Here is a 21,409-nt window from a genome sequence, read left to right as displayed (position 1 = left end):
CATACTGGTGCCCTCTTATAAGTCTATGGTATATGGTACATAGGTACCCAGTGCATTGGGGCACCAGGGGTCCCCCATGGGCTGCAGCATGTGTTATGCCACCCATGGGAGCCCATGCAAAATGTCTCTGCAGGCCTGACATTGCAGCCTGCGTGAAAGGGTGCATGACCCTTTCATCACAGGTCACTACACCGGGTCACTGTAAGTCTCCCATATGGTAGGCCCTCCTAGCCCAGAGGGCAGGGTGCAGGTCCCCGTGTGTGAGGGCACTACAAACTCAAATTCCATTGCACTGGACTTCACAAGTGCAGGGAAAGCCATTTTACCAGTGTACTGGACATAGATCACTGCCTGTGTCCAGCAACATAATGGTAACTCCGAACCTGGGCATGTTTGTTACCAAACATGTCAGAATCATACCCAAATACTGTTGTCAGAATTTGTGGTATGATTCCATGCACTCTGGGGGCTCCTTAGAGGACTCCAAGCATTGCCCCTACTAGTCTTCTGGGGTATTTTGGGCAGCCTGCGCTGCTCCCACCCCTCAGACAGGTTTCTGCCCTCCTGCCGCATGACAAGCTCAGGCGGAGGAAGGCACAACAAAGGATTTCCGGTGGGAGAGGGAGGTAACACCCTCTCCCTTGGAAATAGGCGCTACGAGGCTTTAGCAGGGTAGCCTCCTCAAGCCACCAGTTTGCTTTGAAGGGCACATTTGGTGCCCTCCTTGCATAAACCAGTTTGCACCAGTCCAGGGACCCTCAGTCCCTGCTCTGGCGCGAAACTGGACCAAAGGGGAGTGACTACTCCCATGTCCATCACCATCCCCGGGGTGGTGCCCAGAGCTCCTTCAGATGGCCACTTGATTCTGCCATCTTGAATCCAAGATGTGAAGAGACCACTGGAAGCATCTGAGTGGCCAGGTCAAGCAGGTGATGTCACAGCCCCCTCCTGATAGGCAGTCCCCTTCCAGGGCTCTTTAGGGTCTCCTTCGGTAGGTCCTCAGATTCGATGTGCAATATTCCACTAGGACGTCTCTGCACTGTTTACTTCATCTTCTGCCCATTGGAACCGCAACTGGACACCTCAGGAAACAACCATTTGCAACTTCAGAGACAACTCCGCTTTGCAACATTGTTCCTCCAGCTCCTTACAGCAACTGCAACATTTCCCCTGTTGTGCATGCTCTGAAGTCAGCAAGATGTCAGCCTTCACCAAGAAGTAAGAAGGATTCTCTCTTGGAGTGAAGGAATCACTCCTCTGCATCTGCAGGCACCAACTGCAACGACGACTGGCTGCTGGGATCTGCTCTCCTCCGGAACTGCATGGATCGTGCATCACAGGTGGTGGTGTGGACTGGTCCCCTTGGCCCTCTCCGCCAGCTTTCCAACTTAAGAGACAATATGCCCTTGCCTCTCCTTGCAGGACAATACCACTGTACACCGCAACTCTCTCAGCAAGTACTTCTTCCTGCCAAGCACAGTCTCCTCTTTGCTGCTCCAGCGACGTGGGACTCCTCTCCAGGTGTGCTGATTGGGCCTCACTCCGACTTGCTGTGCCTGCTGCCAGTGGGTTGCCTGTGGGGGCTGCAACTGCTTCTGGTGCTTCTACCGACTGCTGAGGATCACCTCGGACTCCCCTCAAAGAGTCAAGTCCCCTGGACCTCGCTGGCCCTGTTGTGTAGGCATTTTAGTTATAGCTCCATGCACATTATTTTAGCATACTAGACCTGCCGCTGTGCACTCTCACCTAGATATATTTTATTCAGCTTTGTTTTATTATTCTTACAAAGCCACTTTTGCTGAGGCCAGCACTACGTTCTTAAACAAGACATTCTTGCTCATTCTGTGCTTCTTTCAAGGCTGCCGTTAGATAGGTTTTAGGTGAACGTGGTACAAGTTTTGTCTCAGACATTAATAGAAAACATGCATCCTTATGTAGGGACATTTGCTCAGACCATCAGCTGTTTTATTATAAAAACACTTCCCTGTCCATTACACGTTAGAGAGAGATTCCAGCCAGAGAACCACGACTGGATGCCGAATGCTTCGCTACAGCTGTCTTTACAGACTTCAGGCCTTTGCTCAGGTATGGGGGATGATGTCTTCCCAGGGGAACCTGAAGGGCAGAATTAGACCGTAACATGCTTTGCTCTCCTATAGCCAAGGCAGGAATTAGTCTATTGATTCTAGTGACAATATGGTAGCGTTATTCCTATGCTTTACTCTCCTTGTCACAATTTTAATTTTGTCATGCTTTATCGTCCTGGTTATTGCAGCCCATGCTTTGCTTTCTAAGATGCAGTCGCTTTTGTAAAACCTTATTGAAACATATACTGCCTCTGTCATTGTGTATGTGAGACTAATGTAACTGAGAGAAAAGGATGAGACCTGAATGACCATGGTTTCCCTGAGAAATCAATTATGTCATGCACTCGGCTGCCCAATCATGCCTGCCCTTGGGTAGAGATGAGGCACTGCTAGTTAGCCGGGGCAAAACCCGGATGAGGGCGACATGCGTCACCTGTAGTGGGTCAGAATCAGTCTCCCACACCGTAGGCGATTCTGCCGCTCAAAATCTAGTAGTCTCATTAGAATAATGAGAGCCTACGCGACAGTCCTCTTCAGCTTGCAGCTCTCCTTTTTCTTCCTTTGCGTTTGCCAAGGCTTGTTGGTGGTTCTCTGGCACCACTGACCCTCTGCAACCCGATATGGGACACCATCTGCATAGCTTCAGGGACTCCTCTTCATCTCCTGCACTGCACAGCTGGTCTTCCCCGTCGACCTGGTCCTGTATCCACAGAAGGGTGGGTTGTGGCTCCGGCCACGACCAGACACTCCACCATGAAATGGACTTCGCCCCCTTCCTTTGCAGGTCCTCTTCTGCCAGAATCCACCTTTGGGTTCTACCAGTCTGGTCTGGGTCTTGCACAATCCTTTTCCTAAGCCCTCCTGATAGTTCTGGGGAAAACCAGGTACTTACCTATGTTCGCCTGGGGTGGGGGGGGGTGTCACTCTGGTACTCACCTTTTCAGGTTCCTAGCTCCTCCAGCTCCACTCTAACGATTCCCCATCCTTGGGTGGGGGACTATATCTCACATTCTATTTTCTTAGTATATGGTTTGGCCCTCACTATTTTCTAATACTTTTGCCAATGCTTGCTGTTTTTATGCTCCTTACTGATTGCCATTTTGTATATAATTAGTGTGTATACTTCTCTACAGTTGGGGGGACTGCCTAACAGTATTCTAGTATTTGTGTTACCCTATTAAAGTGCCTTAATGTTCGTAACACTGTGGTTCTCATGTTTGCAAGTGCTGTGTGACTACAATGGCAGTGCATGAGCTTTGCATGTCTCCTAGATAAGCCTTGGCTGCTCATCCACAGCTGCCTCTAGAGAGCCTGGCTTCTAGGCACTGCCTACCCTTGACTAATTGGGGATACCTGGACCTGGTATAAGGTGATAACACCATAGGTGTCCACCACACACCAGGCCAGCTTCCTACATGCACAATCTGCGACCTACTTAATTAATATTAATGATATTCATGAAGTAGGTCCGAATACATAATTTCCATTAATTTATCAAATTAACAGCAAGTATTAATTTTGTGTTCTTACCAGTGAAATGTGTATGTTAATATGTGATGTTACGGTTTATGTTTTTTTTTTTCCCAATTTGAATCCTTTTACATTTCCTTTTGTTGTAATATCCAATGTATGCACAAATGTTGTGACTCCACTATTTCTACAGTTATATAGTCTATGCCCTGATGAAGAAACAGTGAGTGTCAGGAAACGTGTTGGTAAAGCCTCCTTCATAGCAAGATACTTTAATGAAACAAACATTTTGTCTGTGAATTGACTGAGAACACTGACTGGAATTTCTTGAATAAATCAATTTCACTAGTATAGCCCTAAAATTGTTGATGCCTCCAATAGTTTTTTTCCCTAATCTTCACACAGTCCAGCAATGGTCCACTTCATAACTAAACTGGCACTAGTCTGTCCAGATAGAACCCTCTAGTTCTGAAAAATTCTGGTCTCCTGTAGAGTCCCCCTTCCATTATCTGTAACTGCACATGGAACCCCATGGAATGCTACCCGGAGCCATTGTTAGTGGTTAGACTCATTGCGAACATTCCTCCCATCACCTTTTGTGTGTTTGAGTAAGTATGGTGACATCAACGGCCTCTTAAGGATACTGCAAATACATGGGGATAGGAAAAAGTCCTTGGGGACACCACAAGCCATAGTTGACAAAAGAAAAGGTGTTTAAGATCATTTCTGTACCAAACTCTACCACCAGAGATGCCTTGTTACTTATACTACGACCCACACAAAGCTACTGAACAGGCTAAGATTAGCCGTCCCTTGTGTTCACTAGTGAAAACCCAGGTTTTAGAAGAGGAAAGGGCCACATAGCAAGACGCAGGATCTCATAGCTAGAGCTGCCTTCAAACTGCCCTTGGTCACGCGGTCTTGAATAAAATGTTGAGTTTCTCTGAAATAAAAAGCACACCACACAAGAGACGAGATTACTGTTCTGTACTGTTCTCAAGATTCTGTAGTCTTTCAGAGTAAGACTCATCACAACAGTAAATAGATGTTTCGAGTATCACAGGAAGCTTTCACGCCTCCACGCCCTCCACACTGCACCAAAAGTGGATGCCTGGCAGCAAAGGTGGTAGATTCCAGATAACAGGAGGCTTCAGTAAGCAGCACCCTCCCAGGTAGAAGGATAGACAAAGTTTTCCTGCACAAAGGATTGGAGGGCAAGATATGTTCAGATGCCATGGTTGTCCACAGGGGTACTGAACCTGTTGCATGAAAGAAGAAGAGATTGTCTTCTTTCAACTTGGTTCCCTACGCTTCACAATACTCTTCTCTTGCTGACACTTGGAGAGATCCAGGAATCTAACTCACACATGCACGCAGAGAGGCACACACTGTGTGCAGAAAAAAGGAAAATCATACACCCAGGCCTGCCTGCCTCCCTATAGCTCTCAGGAACCATCAGGACAGAACATTCACTCCACAGGAGAGGGCAACACTGAGACAGATGCACGACATTGCTCACAAGACGCTTTTGATGAGGGCACACAGAAGGTCTGTTCGCAGTGCACTCAGCCACCAGTCAACCGTTTGCATCAAAAAATGATTAGAACTCTGGGTATTTAATAGAGCCACACAACTGCTTAATCTACCCAAAATAGGAATGAGGTTATTGGTTAAAGGAATTCCATAAAACCAGATCCTGCCTCAAACGTCAGTGCAATACAAACCTGCCCATACCTTCAAGCCAGAACTCATCTGTCTATGTGGAACTGCGTGTAAGCAGCTTACATGAGGTTTGCCCACGCTGCGCCTTAGACCTTGGAGTGCACACACACATGTGGGCCTTCCGTGTCCAGTCACCCAAGCACACCAGCTTCTCTCCTCCATCGGCCAGCATTGGTCTCTGCGCTACACTCAATTCCTGAAAGCACCCAGCACCATGTACTGCAACCTGGTCCCATAGTTTCATGTGTAACGGTCACAGTTAGCAAAGACGTAGATTAGTTGGCTCTAGTGGTCAATCAACATGGAAAGCCATTTTGTGGGCATGGAGCGATATAAATTAACATTTTGCATATTTTAAATATAAGGAAGTAGTCTTCTGCGTCGCTGGCGACATAATACTTGGCAGATAGCTGTCCGCACAGGAAAGATAAATTTCTCCTGAAGGCCCCCTTGTTCCATCAAAGAAGAGAGCAGCCTCTCCTGGCACGTCACACCGCTAGCACCACTCCAGCGTTTGGCCCCATTATAGTTTTCTTTTTGGCAGAGTAAGGAACGACATCAGTGTACTCCACTGAAACCTTGAGTCGACAGTCAAATCCCTTTCACACACTTGCCAAACTCCAGGAAGTACAGTCTTTGCTGGATAGTGATGGGCAACCCAAGCGGCCTCTAGGCTTTCATCATACGCTGCTGTCTTCCAAGAGGGGCTTCTTGCCGTCAGAGCTATCCGCCTGCGCACTGTGGGAGTGGCTCTGGGACCCGTTGCCGTGCTTCTTGTGGGCTCCGGATCGCAATGCCATGTTCGGGTGCTCCGGGATGAAGAGGGCCACGAGGAGTGATAACAGAACAGAGCAGGCACCGAAGACAAAGGGGGGTCCCGGAATGATACTACTCTGTGAAGAGGAAATCGGATAGAGGTTACAAAGTGTTAAATGGAGCCCAACAGGGAGGAAGAGGCAGGAGTTGCAAGAGATAGGGGTCTCTTGAAGTAACACAACTACATGAAATGTAAACAAAAGCTAAAGTGAGTCCTGGAATGGCCTGCAAAATACATAACTCCAGAGGGGGGAGAAGAAAGGGGGAACTGAACCAGCCCAGCATCTGAGAGGATGTGCTGGAATAAGAAGATCTGAGGCAGGGGAGGAATTGACCACAAGACTGGAGATACAATAAGGTGTAGAATGGGCGGGAAGATAATCTCTGAGTCACAAAATGCAACATACGGGGGCTTGAACCAGAATCAGAGGAGAGAAAATAGAGAGGTGTGGAAGGTAATAATCTGAAGAGAGTGTGTGCAAGGTACTCGTGGAAAGAATGGGACCAGACCTACGGAGAAATAAAAACGAAGCGAGGAGAGACCAAAATGAGCAAATGGGGCCTGGAGAATAAGTGCTGCTTCTCTGAGCATACAGCAGGAAGGGGTCTACAAGAGGACATTGGTCTATAGGCCAACACGGGTGGAGAAGGACCATATGGAGATAAAAGGGGCAAACAGAAAGAACCTCTACATATGAATGATACACCACAGAGAGGTACTGATAATGGGATACTGAGTTACCACTATTTCACTCACTTCAGCCTTCCCTGCAACAATAGAGGATGAACAATAGGTCAGCCAGGGGTCATAGGAAATGCAAGTAGAAAGGAAGGGGTGAGGGGGAATTAAATGATGATTGCAGCTGAGGGAATGGGAGCACAGCAATCGAGGACAAGGTGTCAGGAGATGGAGGCAAGGGAGGGCTGGAGAGGAGAAACTAACTGAATGCCAAACGTGAACCCTGGATCGGATGGGTTGAAAACCATATTTTGCTGGAGCGGGACAGCGACACAACAGGTGCCTCATCAGAGGTGTAAGCCACCACGGACTGGACAGAATATATCAGAAGATATTTTGCCAGAGCTGCAATAGGTACCTCGTCAGACGGGTTCGCCATGTTGGGTTTCGCAGATTTATCCTGGGTTTCCACAGCTTCCAGCTCATCGAGCTCCACATGGAAGAGGTAAAATACGAAGCCATAGAGCGCTGGGCCCAGCCCGTTGCAGAGGCCGCGGATCCCTGTAATCATGCCTTGGACCACACCTGCGAATGGAAGAGGATGGATCAGGAGCTGCGCCAGCAAAAACAGACAGAATGGGGACAACTTGATCTTAGGCTACTGTTGCATGCAAGCATCTGTGTTCTTCTTCTACCCCACTCATCTGCCCTCCTCATCGTGGCACGCTTTAGAAATAGGGCCATCTTTAATCGGGCAGCATATTTTGAGGGTATCCCTTCAGCAAACACCTTAATGTATTCAACAGCTCCTATCCTCTGGTACAGGTAAGTCCTCAAATGTGAAAAAGCCCTCACTGGACTGTTCTATGAGTGACGAGCAGTGTCCACTAATCATATCCCTCTGTCTGGGAACAATTGTACCGCTCGCCAATTCAGATACTGGGAGTCGGGGTCAGCACGAGGCTCTCTCACCTCTCACTCTTCCAAGGAGAACCTTTATTGCTTCAGACAAAAGACCTCAGAAAAGAGCTGAAAGTGTTACTAGTGTTCACAAGAAGCACCCAATGTGGCCCTGTATGCCCCTCTTGTGCACAGGTTTACCTCACCCTAAAACCATCCCTCCATGAAAGGAGGCAGCCTTACTCTCCCGAGCACACTGAGCACTGGCCTGGCAGCAGGTACCCACCTTGCTGGTCCGGCAAAGCATTCCTCGACACAATGGCACTGATGGCTGGGAAGGTAATACTGGACATCGCTGCAACAGCTCCAGCTGCCCACATCATCCTAGGTAACAAGAAATGCAGTGGCATAAGCAGTGCTTCACTGGAAGTGGGGTGGGAGGAAGCCAACAGGAATAAAATAATTAATGAGCAGTGCTTCACTGGGGGTGGAGTGGGAGGCACGAGAGCCAATAGGAATCAAACAAGCAATAAGCAGTGTTTCACTGGAGGGTAGAGGGGAGACAGGGAAGCCAATAGGAATCAAACAAGCAGGGAGCGCTGCTTCACTGGGGGTGGAGTGAGAGACACAGGAGCCACCAGGAATCAAACAAGGGAGGAGCGGAGCTTCACTGGGGGTGGAGTAAGAGACACAGGAGCCACCAGGAATCAAACAAGGGAGGAGCAGTGCTTCAGTGGCGGAGTGGAGGGAGACACAGGAGCCAACAGTAATCAAACAAGGGCGGAGCGGTGCTTCACTGGCGGTGGAGTGGAGGGAGACACAGGAGCCAACAGTAATCAAACAAGGGCGGAGCGGTGCTTCACTGGCGGTGGAGTGGAGGGAGACACAGGAGCCAACAGTAATCAAACAAGGGCGGAGCGGTGCTTCACTGGCGGTGGACTGCAGTGGAGTGGGAAACACAGGAGTCAACAGGAATCAAACAAGGGCGGAGCGGTGCTTCACTGGCGGTGGAGTGGAAGGAGACACAGGAGTCAACAGTAATCAAACAAGGGCGGAGCGGTGCTTCACTGGCGGTGGAGTGGAGGGAGACACAGGAGCCAACAGTAATCAAACAAGGGCGGAGCGGTGCTTCACTGGCGGTGGAGTGGAGGGAGACACAGGAGCCAACAGTAATCAAACAAGGGCGGAGCGGTGCTTCACTGGCGGTGGACTGCAGTGGAGTGGGAAACACAGGAGTCAACAGGAATCAAACAAGGCCGGAGCGGTGCTTCACTGCGGTGGCATGGGAGCCACCAGGAATCAAAACAAGGGACGACCAGTGCTTCACTGGCATTGGAGTGGAATGGGACACACAGGGGCCAACTTGAATCAAACAAGGGAGGAGCGGTGCTTTACTGGCAGTGGAGTGGGAGACACAGGAGCCACCAGGAATCAAACAAGGCCGGAGTGGTGCTTCACAGGGGGTGGAGTTGGAGACAGAAGCCACCAGGAAACAAACAAGGGCGGAGCGGTGCTTCACTGGCGGTGGAGTGGAGTGGGAGACACAGTAGCCACCAGGAATCAAACAAGGGAGGAGCAGTGCTTTACTGCAGGGTGGAATGGGAGGCATAGGAACCAACAGGAACCAAAAAAAGAGAGAAACAGTGCTTCACTGGGAAGTGAAGCTGAGTGGGAGACAAGGGAGCCAGTAGGATTCAAACAAGGAAGGAGTGGTGTTTCACTGGTGGGTAGAGAGAAGGCATGGGAGCCAACAGGAATCACAAGGGAGGAGAGGTGCTGCACTGGGGGTGGAGTGGGAGACGGAGGAGCCAAAAGGAATCAAACAAAGGAGGAGCCATGATTCACTGGGGGTGCGGTGGAGTGGAGTGGGAGACACGGGAGCCAACAGGAATCAAACAAGGGAGGAGCGGTGCTTCACTGGTGGTGGAGGGGGAGACACAGGAGTCACAAGGAATCAAACAAGGGAGGAGGGTGCTTCACTAGGGGTGGGGTGGAGCGGGAGACACGGGAGCCAACAGGAATCAAACAAGGGAGGAGCGGTGCTTCACTAGGGGTGGGGTGGGAGCCACAGGAGCCACCAGGAATCAAACAAGGGAGGAGCGGTGCTTCACTAGGGGTGGGGTGGGAGCCACAGGAGCCACCAGGAATCAAACAAGGGAGGAGCGGTGCTTCATTGGGAGAGGAGTGGGAGACAAGGGAGCCAGCAGGAATCAAACAAGCAAGGAGCGGTGCTTCATTGGGAGAGGAGTGGGAGACATGGGAGCCAGCAGGAATCAAACAAGCAAGGAGCGGTGCTTCATTGGGAGAGGAGTGGGAGACATGGGAGCCAGCAGGAATCAAACAAGGGAGGAGCGGTGCTTCACTCGGGGTGGGGTGGGAGCCACAGGAGCCACCAGGAATCAAACAAGGGAGGAGCGGTGCTTCATTGGGAGAGGAGTGGGAGACATGGGAGACATCAGGAATCAAACAAGCAAGGAGCGGTGCTTCATTGGGAGAGGAGTGGGAGACATGGGAGCCAGCAGGAATCAAACAAGCAAGGAGCGGTGCTTCATTGGGAGAGGAGTGGGAGACATGGGAGCCAGCAGGAATCAAACAAGGGAGGAGCGGTGCTTCACTAGGGGTGGGGTGGGAGCCACAGGAGCCACCAGGAATCAAACAAGGGAGGAGCGGTGCTTCATTGGGAGAGGAGTGGGAGACATGGGAGCCAGTAGGAAACAAACAAGCAAGGAGCGGTGCTTCATTAAGAGAGGAGTGGGAGACATGGGAGCCAGTAGGAAACAAACAAGCAAGGAGCGGTGCTTCATTAAGAGAGGAGTGGGAGACAAGGGAGCCAGCAGGAATCAAACAAGCAAGGAGCGGTGCTTCATTGGGAGAGGAGTGGGAGACAAGGGCATCAAACCAGCGACAGACAAATGGGGATAGTTTAAGACACAGAAAAAGCTTCATCATGAAGTATCCTAGGTTTGAAAAAGATGCCAAGTGATCTGCTGCTGGGAGGCACTCTCCCAAGGCAGAAAATACATTATATTATTGTATGTGAATTTCCGAACAGCACAAGCTTTGTCACAGGGTAAAAGTTACTATCCCTACCTAGGGCCCTGTATCTGAATCACCTTGAAGGAGTGAAGAAAATACTCTGCCTCAAGAACTGGCTTTCAGGGTTGTGCAATACAACCTCCTGACTGAATTCCCGGGACACAGCAACTCGCAGCTTGCTTGAAATACTGTGACCCACTAGAGGTGCTCTTTACATGCAATAAACGTGTGGGCTTTTTGGACTGGAATGCCTCATTGCAAGTGAGAGCTCATCTCACATTTTGTTGCCCCCTTGATGGTTTGGAGACAACAGAGGCTAGTGTTGTGAGAGGGCTGCCCAAAATGTCAAGAACTGAAAAACACTTTGAACATTGTTCAACAAATCGAGTTATGCACCATGGCGTGATGCACCTCAAAGGCTGCAAGCTTCTTACTAACCTTAAACTCACACACCGGCAGCAGGCACCAGATCCTATATTCAATGATTCCACCTAAACTGTAAAGCACTAAACATGTTCGAGGACTGTGAATGGACTTGACACGCATGGACTTGACACGCATGCACCCGTCCTACACCCTCTTAGTCTCGCAGAGCACTTCTACAACTTTACACCAGACTCATCAGCCACTGCTTGCACTAATTCAAGTCGATGACCCGCATCAATGTTTCAGGTTCTTTAGTACGAGAAATTTAAAAATTCATTGATCGACACAGACGCACCTCTCCAGTTGCACCTACTGCTTTGAACGGGGGGGGGGTGCAACAATGATTTGAGAGGATTCAGTTGCTTTTTTTATCTAGTTACCCTTTTCCAATTTAATACTAGCCTTATCTTCACACACCCAGTTCTTGATTAACAAACCTTAACCACCGATTCAGTATTGGTAGTCCTTAATCCTTAGTGCCCATGTTTATTTCTTTTTATCTAGGAATAGCCAATCCCTTGAAAGTCTGCGCTTCTCGTGAATCTACGGTTGTCGCAAATCATAGCTCTGTTCTATCACCAATGGCACAGCATCTCAGAGGAGAGGAAGATACCTCACGGTTGGTGGGCCTGCCTCTCTGGCTGCCAGCAAGCTCGGACACGCGGAGAGACTGAACCCGCTCTCCGCCATAGGCTTCAGGTCGGTTCCATGCACATGAAGGACACACAGGCATAGACTAGGGGCATTCTTTCATGAATGATTCACTGTGTACATCACAATCTCCTCCACCTGCCAGTCTCACTTGTGCTTTAAAGAAGCTTAGGCCTTGCCCCCCAAAATACACCTTGTGTATATCGTATTTAAGATATGGCGCACCAGGGCGGTAGTTAGGGGAACCAGTGTCAACATTTTTTACGCTAGTTGCAGCTTTGTAGGATTAGTGTAAAAATTGCAAAGGCCATGAGGCCCATTGTTATCAATGGTGTGCCTCCTTTTAACGCCTTGCCTGAGCAGGCGTTAAAAGTGCAGAAATAAATGACGCAAAGAAATCCCTAACAGGGGAATGCCCTGGCACAGGCATAATGTAGTGCAAAGGGTTACAAAGTGGTGCAAGACATGCATTGCGCCATTTTGTACATTTGGCACGGCAATGTTGGTCTCGTTGGGCCATATTAGCGTAAAAAATAAAAATTGCGCTAATGTGGCAGAAGGAGGCGCTAGGGACTCTTAAATCAGCCCCTTAGTCCTTGCCAACAGAGAGTCTACAACAGGCAATATGCGTACTATTATAAATGGAACTTAAAATGAAATCCTTTTGTACCTAGGCACGGCTTTTTGCATAAATATTCTGTCAGGGAGGGAACCTCATTCCATTAATTCTTGGACTACACAAGAGCATATCTTGCTGGACGTTTGCTGCTGATTTGTAACTGTGCTCGCAGGTATGATACATTCTTATCAGTGACTCAATACAGAGGCTGGTGCCAAGCCAGACGCTCTGCAGCTGCAGTGAAAACTAGAGGCCTTCAGCAACAATACCCAATAAAGTATTGCAGATGCTCTGATACACAGCCAATTAAAAAACCTCTCCTCATGAGGTACCTGCATACCTGGGGCTAAAAGCGTCATAATAAGAAAATACTAACTTCAGGGACTGTATGCATTCTTATGCTCTTGCAAAGTGTTCCAAAGCTAGCCACATGACTTTAAAGCGGGGAACCAGAAGAGGCCATGCAATACAAAGGGATAAAAAGGCAGCTGGCCAGACAACTTACCAAGGCTGGGACCCAAATCCGTACCAGGCGAGCTGCAGGATCTGGAAGCCCAGGCCCAGCAGGATGGTGTTCTTGTTTCCTATGGAGCGCATCAGAAGTCCAAGCACAACGGTCTAGGGAGAGAAGAGGGCATTACAGAGGGAGAATGGATGCAGGGAATGTTACATGGGAGAGCAGGGATGGCAGCAAACAGGGAATAAAGGAGGAATCAGTGAGAAAGTAATGCAGCCAATGGGGAGCCGAGAGAAGAGAAGAGCAGACTGACAAGCCAGTGGATGTTATCCAACAGAAGACACTGGCAGAGTTTCAAGGGTGAGGAATGATCCCACCAGTGACTGGACACCACAGCAAGCCGAAGTATATTTTGCCATTTCCACCCACGGCCTACTAGCCAGGGGGGTCTGTTTCACGCCCAGTGGTCTCTCCAACGCCCAGCAGTCAGCTGAAGCATGTCAAACAAGAAGATAAAGCTTGCGGATGAGTGGTGGGCCCGAACTGCCTGGATCTCCCTTCACGAGCACGCCTAATGTGTGACAATTGTGTGCTGGAAGCCACCGACAATGCATGCTTGATTCACATGGCACTGTTCTTTTGCCCTGCAGCTGCAGGAAGGAAACATTATGTCGCTACTTGCAGCAAAAGTGCTTGGAGATGGGTGATTCACATATAGCGCTATTGAAAGGCAGGTAATCACAATAAAACACAGATTGATTGATTTTTTTTTTTAGTTTATAGACTCTCTTTCTTTGTTGATTCTTATAGGTAACAACATAGAGGGTGCGAAGCAGTCTGGGAGAGGAAGATGCTGGGGACAGACCCGTAACAGGAGCACTGAGGGGGGGGCGACTACAAGAGAATGTGAAAGGAACAAGTGTTTCCCAAAAGATGGAGGAAGGAAACAAAACTGTACCTGTGCGAGTATAGAGAGGATCCCCACCACGCCGATGAAGACTGCCACCGTCTCCAAGGAAAATCCCACCACCTGCAAGGAAACAGAAGGAGACGTCTTTGAAGAGAGAGCTCATATCCTGAGACAAGCGGCTCAGAGTGAAATCCCATGGGCAGCGCCTTAGATATTATGGGGCTGAGGCGAGGTGTCAAAAGCTGGGTTTGGGGGGTGGGGTGGACCTGAACACCAGCAGCACACGTCATACCTGCAGGGAAACCCCTAATGACACCCTTGTCAGCTCTTTTCCCTTCACACATCGGGGATAGAAGGATGAAAACCTCTTTCAAGGAAGAAAAAGTGAAATACAAGTGAACGAGTGTAGGAGGCTGGGCTGGTTTGTAGTGGGTACCTAAGGTACTTACACCTTATACCAGGTCCAGTTATCCCTTATTAGTGAAATCTGACAGTGTTCTAGCAGCTTAGGCTGATAGAGGTAGCTGTAGCAGAGCAGCCAAGGCTGAACTAGGACATATGCAAAGCTCCTGCAATATCACTGTAGTCACACAGCACTTATACACAATAAAAGACAATACTCAGTGTTACCAAAAATAAAGCTACTTTATTTTAGTGACACAAGGCCAAAAATATCTTTGAGGCAATTCTCCTTCTGGAGTTAAGTATTATACACAATATATACACTAGTAACCAAAATCAGGTACGTAAACAGTCATAGAATAGTGCAAACAGTGAAAAAAACAATAGATTGCAATGGGCCTAGGGGCAACACAAACCATATACTAAAACAGTGGAATGCGAAGTCGTATTCCCCCTAGGCAAGTGTAGTGTGTAGAGGGGTGCTGGGAGTGTAAGAAACCACCAAAGGTAAGTAAGGTACCCCACGCCAGAGCCCAGGAAAGCAGGAGTAAAGTACTGCAAGTTTCCCCAGAAAACACTAGAAGTCGTGATGAAGGATTATGCAAAAACCAAGCAAGACTGCAAGCAACCAACAATGGATTCCAAGACCTGTGGAGAGAGGAGACCAAGTCCAGAAATAGATGAAGAGTCCAGGAAGAACGGGAGCCCACCTGGAAGAAGGTGCAAAAGTGCAAAAGCCTATGGCCTTCACCTCTGCACACATAGCACCAGGGCTTTTTATTGTGTGTCGAGTGAGAAGAAGAGGAAGATTATTTATCCCCACCCCCAGAGGAGTGTTGTGGACCTGAAGAAGGTTCTTTGTGTTTACTTCTACCCCCATACTTATCCTGAGATTTTTCACCAACTTTCTTCTTTTCTTTGTCACCCCCTGTATGAGCTTTTCGGCTCACCCTTGTTTTGACTCATTTGTCTGCCTTCTTTCCCAATTCTTGGGGAGAGGTCAGATCTGAGTCCACAAGATACTGGTGTGGCAAGTCAGACACACAACTATTCAATATATGCTCTCTCAAAATCAGATTATACAGGCCCTGGTAATCCGACACTTTACTGCCATGTAACCAACCATCTAAAGCTTTCACAGAACAGTCCACAAAGTCAACCCAATCTCGTGAAGATTCTTTCTTGGTTTTCCTGAACTTGATTCTGTATTGCTCTGTGGTTAGGCCAAAACCATCAATTAGTGCATTCTTTAACATGTTGTAGTTGTCTGCATCCTCCTCCCTAACAGTGAGGAGTCTGTCCCTCCCTTTGTCAGAGAAGGATAACCAAAGTATAGCAGCCCACTGCTTTCGAGGGACCCTTTGAACCTTACAGGCTCTCTCAAGCGCAGCAATCCATTTTTGAATATCATCCCCCACCTTGTATGGGGGAACAATTTTATGTAAGTTTCTGGAGCTAATGTTGTCCTCATTTCTTCTAGAACTGCTAATGCTGCTGCCACCATGGGGAACTAACCCCGACCCCTGTCCTTCCCTTTCCACAGCTAGGGATTCCCTATCTAAGGCCAACTGTTGCTGCTGTAGCCTCAGTCTGGCCTCCTCCAACCTCAGCTTTCTGAGTTCCCTATCTAGGGACTGATCCTCAGGGTTGGATGTGTAGGACACTTCTGACACAGAAGTGACATAAGAGTGAGCAGAGGTTGATCATTTCCTAACTTGTGTAACCCGAGTGACCTGGCCTCTAGGGGTGAAGGGTGCCCTACTTGTGTGTGCCCCCTTCCCACTACCACCTGCACTAGGTGGTTTGTTGAGGGAAAGTTCTGTGGAAGGACCATCCCCTGAATCTACCTGGTCAGAATCTCCCTCTATCTCCTCTTCTGATTGCACATGACCATCAGGATGTTCCTGGTCATCTTGTAAGAGAAGATTCAAGAGGAACTCCTTATTAGGGTTCTTCCCAATCCCAAATCTTCTTTGTAAACAGAGACCCCTCAGACTTTTTAAATTAAGATTTTCATAAGTGGTTTTGACAACCCTGGGGATAGCCTCAATAGAAGACATAGTGATAGAAAAAGTTAGGGAGAAGAGTAAGAAGTAAGCAAACTATTTCAACTAAAAGAAAAACTTTTCAGAACTTTGTAAAACTTTTAAAAAGTTTGAAAAAACTTTTTGGAAGTGAAAAGTGACTGCTAGGTATAACTGTATATATCTGTAAGTATTGGAGTACACTTTTCTTGTGAAAAGCACCAGTGACCAAGTGGTAAGGCGATTGCAAGTACTTACCCCACAACTAAACCAATGTAGGAGGCTGGCCTGGTTTGTAGTGGGTACCTAAGATACTTACACCTTATACCAGGTCCAGTTATCCCTTACTAGTGAAACGTAGGCAATGTCTAGAAGCTTAGGCTGACTAGTGGTAGCTGTAGCAGAGCAGCCAAGGCTGAACTAGGAGACATGCAAAGCTCTTGCAATACCACTATAGTCACACAGTAATCAGTGTTACCAAAAATAAAGTTACTTTATTTTAGTGACACAAGGCCAAAAATATCTTAGAGGAATTACTCCGTCTGGAGGTAAGTATTGTACACAATATATGCACTAGTAACCAAAATCAGTTAAGTAAACAGTCATAGAATAGTGCAAACAGTGAAAAACACAACAGATTGCAATGGGCCTAGGGGCAACACAAACCATATAAGAAAATAGTGGAATGTGAAAGTTGGATTCCCCCCTAGGCAGGTGTAGTGTGTAGAGGGGTGCTGGGAGTGTAAGAAAACACCAAGGGTAAGTAAAGTACCCCAGCCCAGAGCCCAGGAAAGCAGGAGTAAAGTACAGCAAGTTTCCTCAGAACACACTACAAGTATTGGTGAAGGATTATGCAAGAACCAAGCAAGACTGCAAGCAACCAACAATGGATTCCTGGACCTGAAGACCTGTGGGAGAGAGGAGACCAAGTCCAGAAGTTGACGAAGAGTCCAGGAAGAACAGGAGCCCCTGCCCACCTGGAAGATGCAAAAGTGGATTCTCAGGTTGGAAGAAAAGTACAGAAATGCACCAAAGATAGCAGCGGGTTCCTGCTTGGTGCAAGAGATGTTCCACTTCGAGTCGTTGGATGCAGGCTGTTTGCATCACTGGATTCCACCAACAAGCATTGGTTCAATCAAGAACGAGTTTTGCGTCAAAGAGGAGCTGCCCAGACCCAGGAGGGACCTGGGGGTCTCAACTCGGACAGAGGAGGCTCTCAGCACTTCAGAAAGCCCTCAGAAGACCAGGCAGCACCCATGGGAGGCCCCGGGCACGGGGACAAAGGAGTTGGAAAGTGCGGTCATCGCAGCACTACACAGAAGGATCTCACGCAACCAGAAAACAACTCAGCGAGCTGAGCGTCGCAGAATAGAGTGCTGGAGACCTGGGTTATGCTGTGCACAAAGAACTTTTGGAAGAAGTGCACAGAAGCCCAAGGAGCTGCAGATGACGCAATGTACAGGGGTACTGTCTGGCATAAGGAAGCAATCCCTTATCTTTACCAAATTTGGACAGCTGGACCTTTGGTCAGTCATGGTCACTTCAGTCCACCACCTGGGTTCCAGGGATCACGCTCATCGACAGGAGAGGAGTCCGAGAGTACTGGTCGTCGTCACAGAGAGGTGCCTGCGGAAGCAGGGAAGTGACTCCGTCACTCCACGGGAGATTCCTTTGGTTCTTCTGGTGCAGTGTGAAGACAGGCAGTCCTTAGATCATGGACAACCTGGAAACTGTTGCAGTTGCTGGCTGGAGCTAAAGTTGCAGGTCACAGGAGTCATCCTGGATACTTTGTTGCAGTTACAGCGGTTCATGGAGCAGTCTGCGGTTGATCCGACGGTCAGAAGCTGAAGCAGAGGATGCAGAGGAGTCCTGGTGGAGTCTTGCAAACCGAATCTGAGGAAACACCCAGAGGAGAGACCCTAAATAGCCCTGAGAGGGGGAGTGGCTACCTACCCAGGTATGCACCTATCAGGAGGGGTCTCTGATGTCACCTGCTGGCACTGGACACTCAGATGCTCCCAGAGGGTCGCCACATCTTGGAATCCAAGATGGCTAACGCCAGGGACACTATGGAGGAGCTCTGGGCACCACCCCTGGGGTGGAGATGGACAGGGGAGTGGTCACTCCCCTTTCCTTTGCCCAGTTTCGTGCCAGAGCAGGGACTGGGGTTCTCTGAACCAGTGTAGACAGGATTATGCAAGAAGGGCACGGTTTGTGCCCTTCAAAGCATTTCCAGAGGGTCTGGGAGGATACCCTTCCCATGCCTGTAACACCTATTTCCAATGGGAGAGGGTGCGACACCCCTCTCCTAAAGGAAATGCATTGTTCTGCCTTCCTAGGCTTGAGCTGCTCAATCCCCTGGAGGGCAGAAACCTGTCTGTGAGGTGGCAGCAGCTGGGGCTGCAGTGGAAACCTCAAAGAGCTGGTTTGGCAGTACTGGGGGTCCATGGTGGAGCCCCCAGGGTGCATGGAACTGCCCCCCAATACCAGATTTGGATTGGGGGTTCAGTTTCACTATCAGACACCTCACATGGCCATATTCGGAGTTACCATTGTGAAGCTACATATATATATTGGCATATATGTAGTGCAGGCTTATACTGGTGTCCCCGCACTCACGAAGTCCGGGAAATTAGGCCTGGACAACGTGGGGGCACCTTTGCTAGTCCAAGGGTGCCCTCACACACAGTAACTTTGCACCTAGCCTTTAGGAACTGAAGGTTAGACATATAGGTGACTTAGAAGTTACCTGGTGCAGTGAAAATGCCTGTGAAATTGTGTGTGCACTTTTTCACTCAAGCTGAAGTGGCAGTCCTGTAGAAGCCTTTGAATGGGCTCCTATGGGTGGCAAAAGTAATGCTGCAGCCCATAATGATCTCTTGGAGCCCCAATGCCCTGGGTACCTAGGTACCATATACTAGGGACTTATAAGGGGGGGGGGGGGTCAAGTGTGCCAATCTGGAATGAAATATGGTGTCACTAGACTATAGTGACAAATTTGGTAAAGAGAGAGCATAAGCACTGGAGTTCAGGTGAGCAGAACTCCAGTGACACAGTCAAGCATACTGAGAACACATATGGGCCACAAACTGTGAGCACTGGGGTCCTGGCTAGCAGGATCCTAGTGAGACAGTAAAAACACACTGACAAACAGGCCACAAATGGTGGTAACCATGCTAGAAAGAGGCTACTTTCTCACAACGAGGAGGTTTAAAAACCAGTTTACAAGCTCTCCAAGAGTCCACCCATCTCAGCACTTCTGCTCCCTGGGAGGTCAACCATTTCTGTGTCCCTGGGATTCCACCCAACTCTGTGTCCCTGGGTGTCCAACCATCTCTGTGTCCCTGGGTGTCCAACTATCGTGGTGTCCCTGCTCCCTGGAAGTCCACCGATCTCAGAAGCCCTTCTCTCTGGAAGCCCACTCATCTCTTTGTCCCTGCTCCCTGGGAGTTCACCTATCTCAGAGTCTTTTCTCCCTGTGGGGTCCACACATCTCCCAATGTCCCTACTCCCTGGGAGTCCGCTCATCTCTCTGTCCCTGCTCCCTTGGACTCCACCCATCTCTCTGTCCCTGCTCCCTTGGACTCCACCCATCTCTCTGTCCCTGCTCCCTTGGACTCCACCCATCTCTCTGTCCCTGCTCCCTTGGACTCCACCCATCTCTCTGTCCCTGCTCCCTTGGACTCCACCCATCTCTCTGTCCCTGCTCCCTTGGACTCCACCCATCTCAGTGTCCCTTCTCCCTGGGAGTCCACCCATCTCAGTGTCCCTGCTCCCTGGGAGTCCACCCATCTCTCTGTCCCTGCTCCCTTGGAGTCCACCCATCTCTCTGTCCCTGCTCCCTTGGAGTCCACCCATCTCTCTGTCCCTGCTCCCTTGGAGTCCACCCATCTCTCTGTCCCTGCTCCCTTGGAGTCCACCCATCTCTCTGTCCCTGCTCCCTTGGAGTCCACCCATCTCTCTGTCCCTTCTCCCTGGGAGTCCACCCATCTCTGTGCCCCTATCTCTGTGCCCCTGGGAGTCCACCCATCTCTGTGCCCTTGGGAGTCCACCCATCTCTGTGCCCTTGGGAGTCCACCCATCTCTGTCGCCCTTGGGAGTCCACCCATCTCTGTCGCCCTTGGGAGTCCACCCATCTCTGTCGCCCTTGGGAGTCCACCCATCTCTGTCGCCCTTGGGAGTCCACCCATCTCTGTCGCCCTTGGGAGTCCACCCATCTCTGTCGCCCTTGGGAGTCCACCCATCTCTGTCGCCCTTGGGAGTCCACCCATCTCTGTCGCCCTTGGGAGTCCACCCATCTCTGTCGCCCTTGGGAGTCCACCCATCTCTGTCGCCCTTGGGAGTCCACCCATCTCTGTCGCCCTTGGGAGTCCACCCATCTCTGTCGCCCTTGGGAGTCCACCCATCTCTGTGCCCCTGGGAGTCCACCCATCTCTGTGCCCCTGGGAGTCCACCCATCTCTGTGCCCCTGGGAGTCCACCCATCTCTGTGCCCCTGGGAGTCCACCCATCTCTGTGCCCCTGGGAGTCCACCCATCTCTGTGCCCCTGCTCTCTGGGAGTCCACCCATCTCTGTGCCCCTGCTCTCTGAGAGTCCACCCATCTCTGTGCCCCTGCTCTCTGAGAGTCCACCCATCTCTGTGCTCCTACTCTCTGGGAGTCCACCCATCTCTGTGCTCCTACTCTCTGGGAGTCCACCCATCTCTGTGTTCCTACTCTCTGGGAGTCCACCCATCTCTGTGTTCCTACTCTCTGGGAGTCCACCCATCTTTCAGCGTCCCTGCTCTCTGGGATTCCACCCATCTTTGTTTCCCTGCTCTGTGGGTGTCGACCCATCTTTCGGTCTCTCTGAACCCCGGGCCCCACCCATTTCTCAGTTTCCGTGCTCCCTGACAGCCCACCTCTTTCTCCGAGTTTCCCCGCCCGCTGGCAGCCCACACCTTCTACTCCACGGACATCTGGACCCTGAGAGCCACATGCAGACCAGCCGGAGACACTAGGGGCCTGATTTAGGTTTCGGCAGACGGGCTCCGTGACCGACTGCCTGTCCGCCTAACTATCTCAGTACATCCTATGGGATTTATTGTGAAGGAATAACCCGCCCACCGAAAGCTAAAGCATTTGTGTGGAGACATGTCTTCCATCTCAGCGAGGTATGTCCTCCCTTTAAAAGCTGCAGCGTGGGATCTCACAAAGCTTGCACTGAAGAAG

At 49.7% G+C, this 21,409-nt stretch overlaps 1 protein-coding gene across 5 annotated transcripts in view; it reads right to left on the bottom strand.

The window, feature by feature from the left end:
- Nucleotides 1–3,799: 3,799 nt before the first annotated feature.
- The window catches only part of LOC138267493 (hippocampus abundant transcript 1 protein-like), an 83,212-nt gene continuing 65,602 nt past the window's right edge, over nt 3,800–21,409 (bottom strand). For all 5 annotated transcript variants that reach the window (XM_069216485.1, XM_069216484.1, XM_069216482.1 and 2 more), the window contains exons 8-12: nt 13,822–13,893; nt 12,912–13,024; nt 7,961–8,058; nt 7,193–7,359; nt 3,800–6,172 (exon numbers count right to left, since the gene is read on the bottom strand). In XM_069216485.1, the coding sequence (XP_069072586.1) occupies nt 5,960–6,172; nt 7,193–7,359; nt 7,961–8,058; nt 12,912–13,024; nt 13,822–13,893 (663 nt within the window). In that variant the 3' untranslated portion in view covers nt 3,800–5,959. The remainder of the gene's footprint in view (nt 6,173–7,192; nt 7,360–7,960; nt 8,059–12,911; nt 13,025–13,821; nt 13,894–21,409) is intronic.

The sequence above is a fragment of the Pleurodeles waltl genome, chromosome 12 (genome assembly GCF_031143425.1).
Source record: "Pleurodeles waltl isolate 20211129_DDA chromosome 12, aPleWal1.hap1.20221129, whole genome shotgun sequence".
Lineage (NCBI taxonomy): Eukaryota > Metazoa > Chordata > Amphibia > Caudata > Salamandridae > Pleurodeles > Pleurodeles waltl.
The sequence above is the reverse complement of the archived record's forward strand: the minus strand, read 5'-3'. Positions and strand labels throughout refer to the sequence as shown.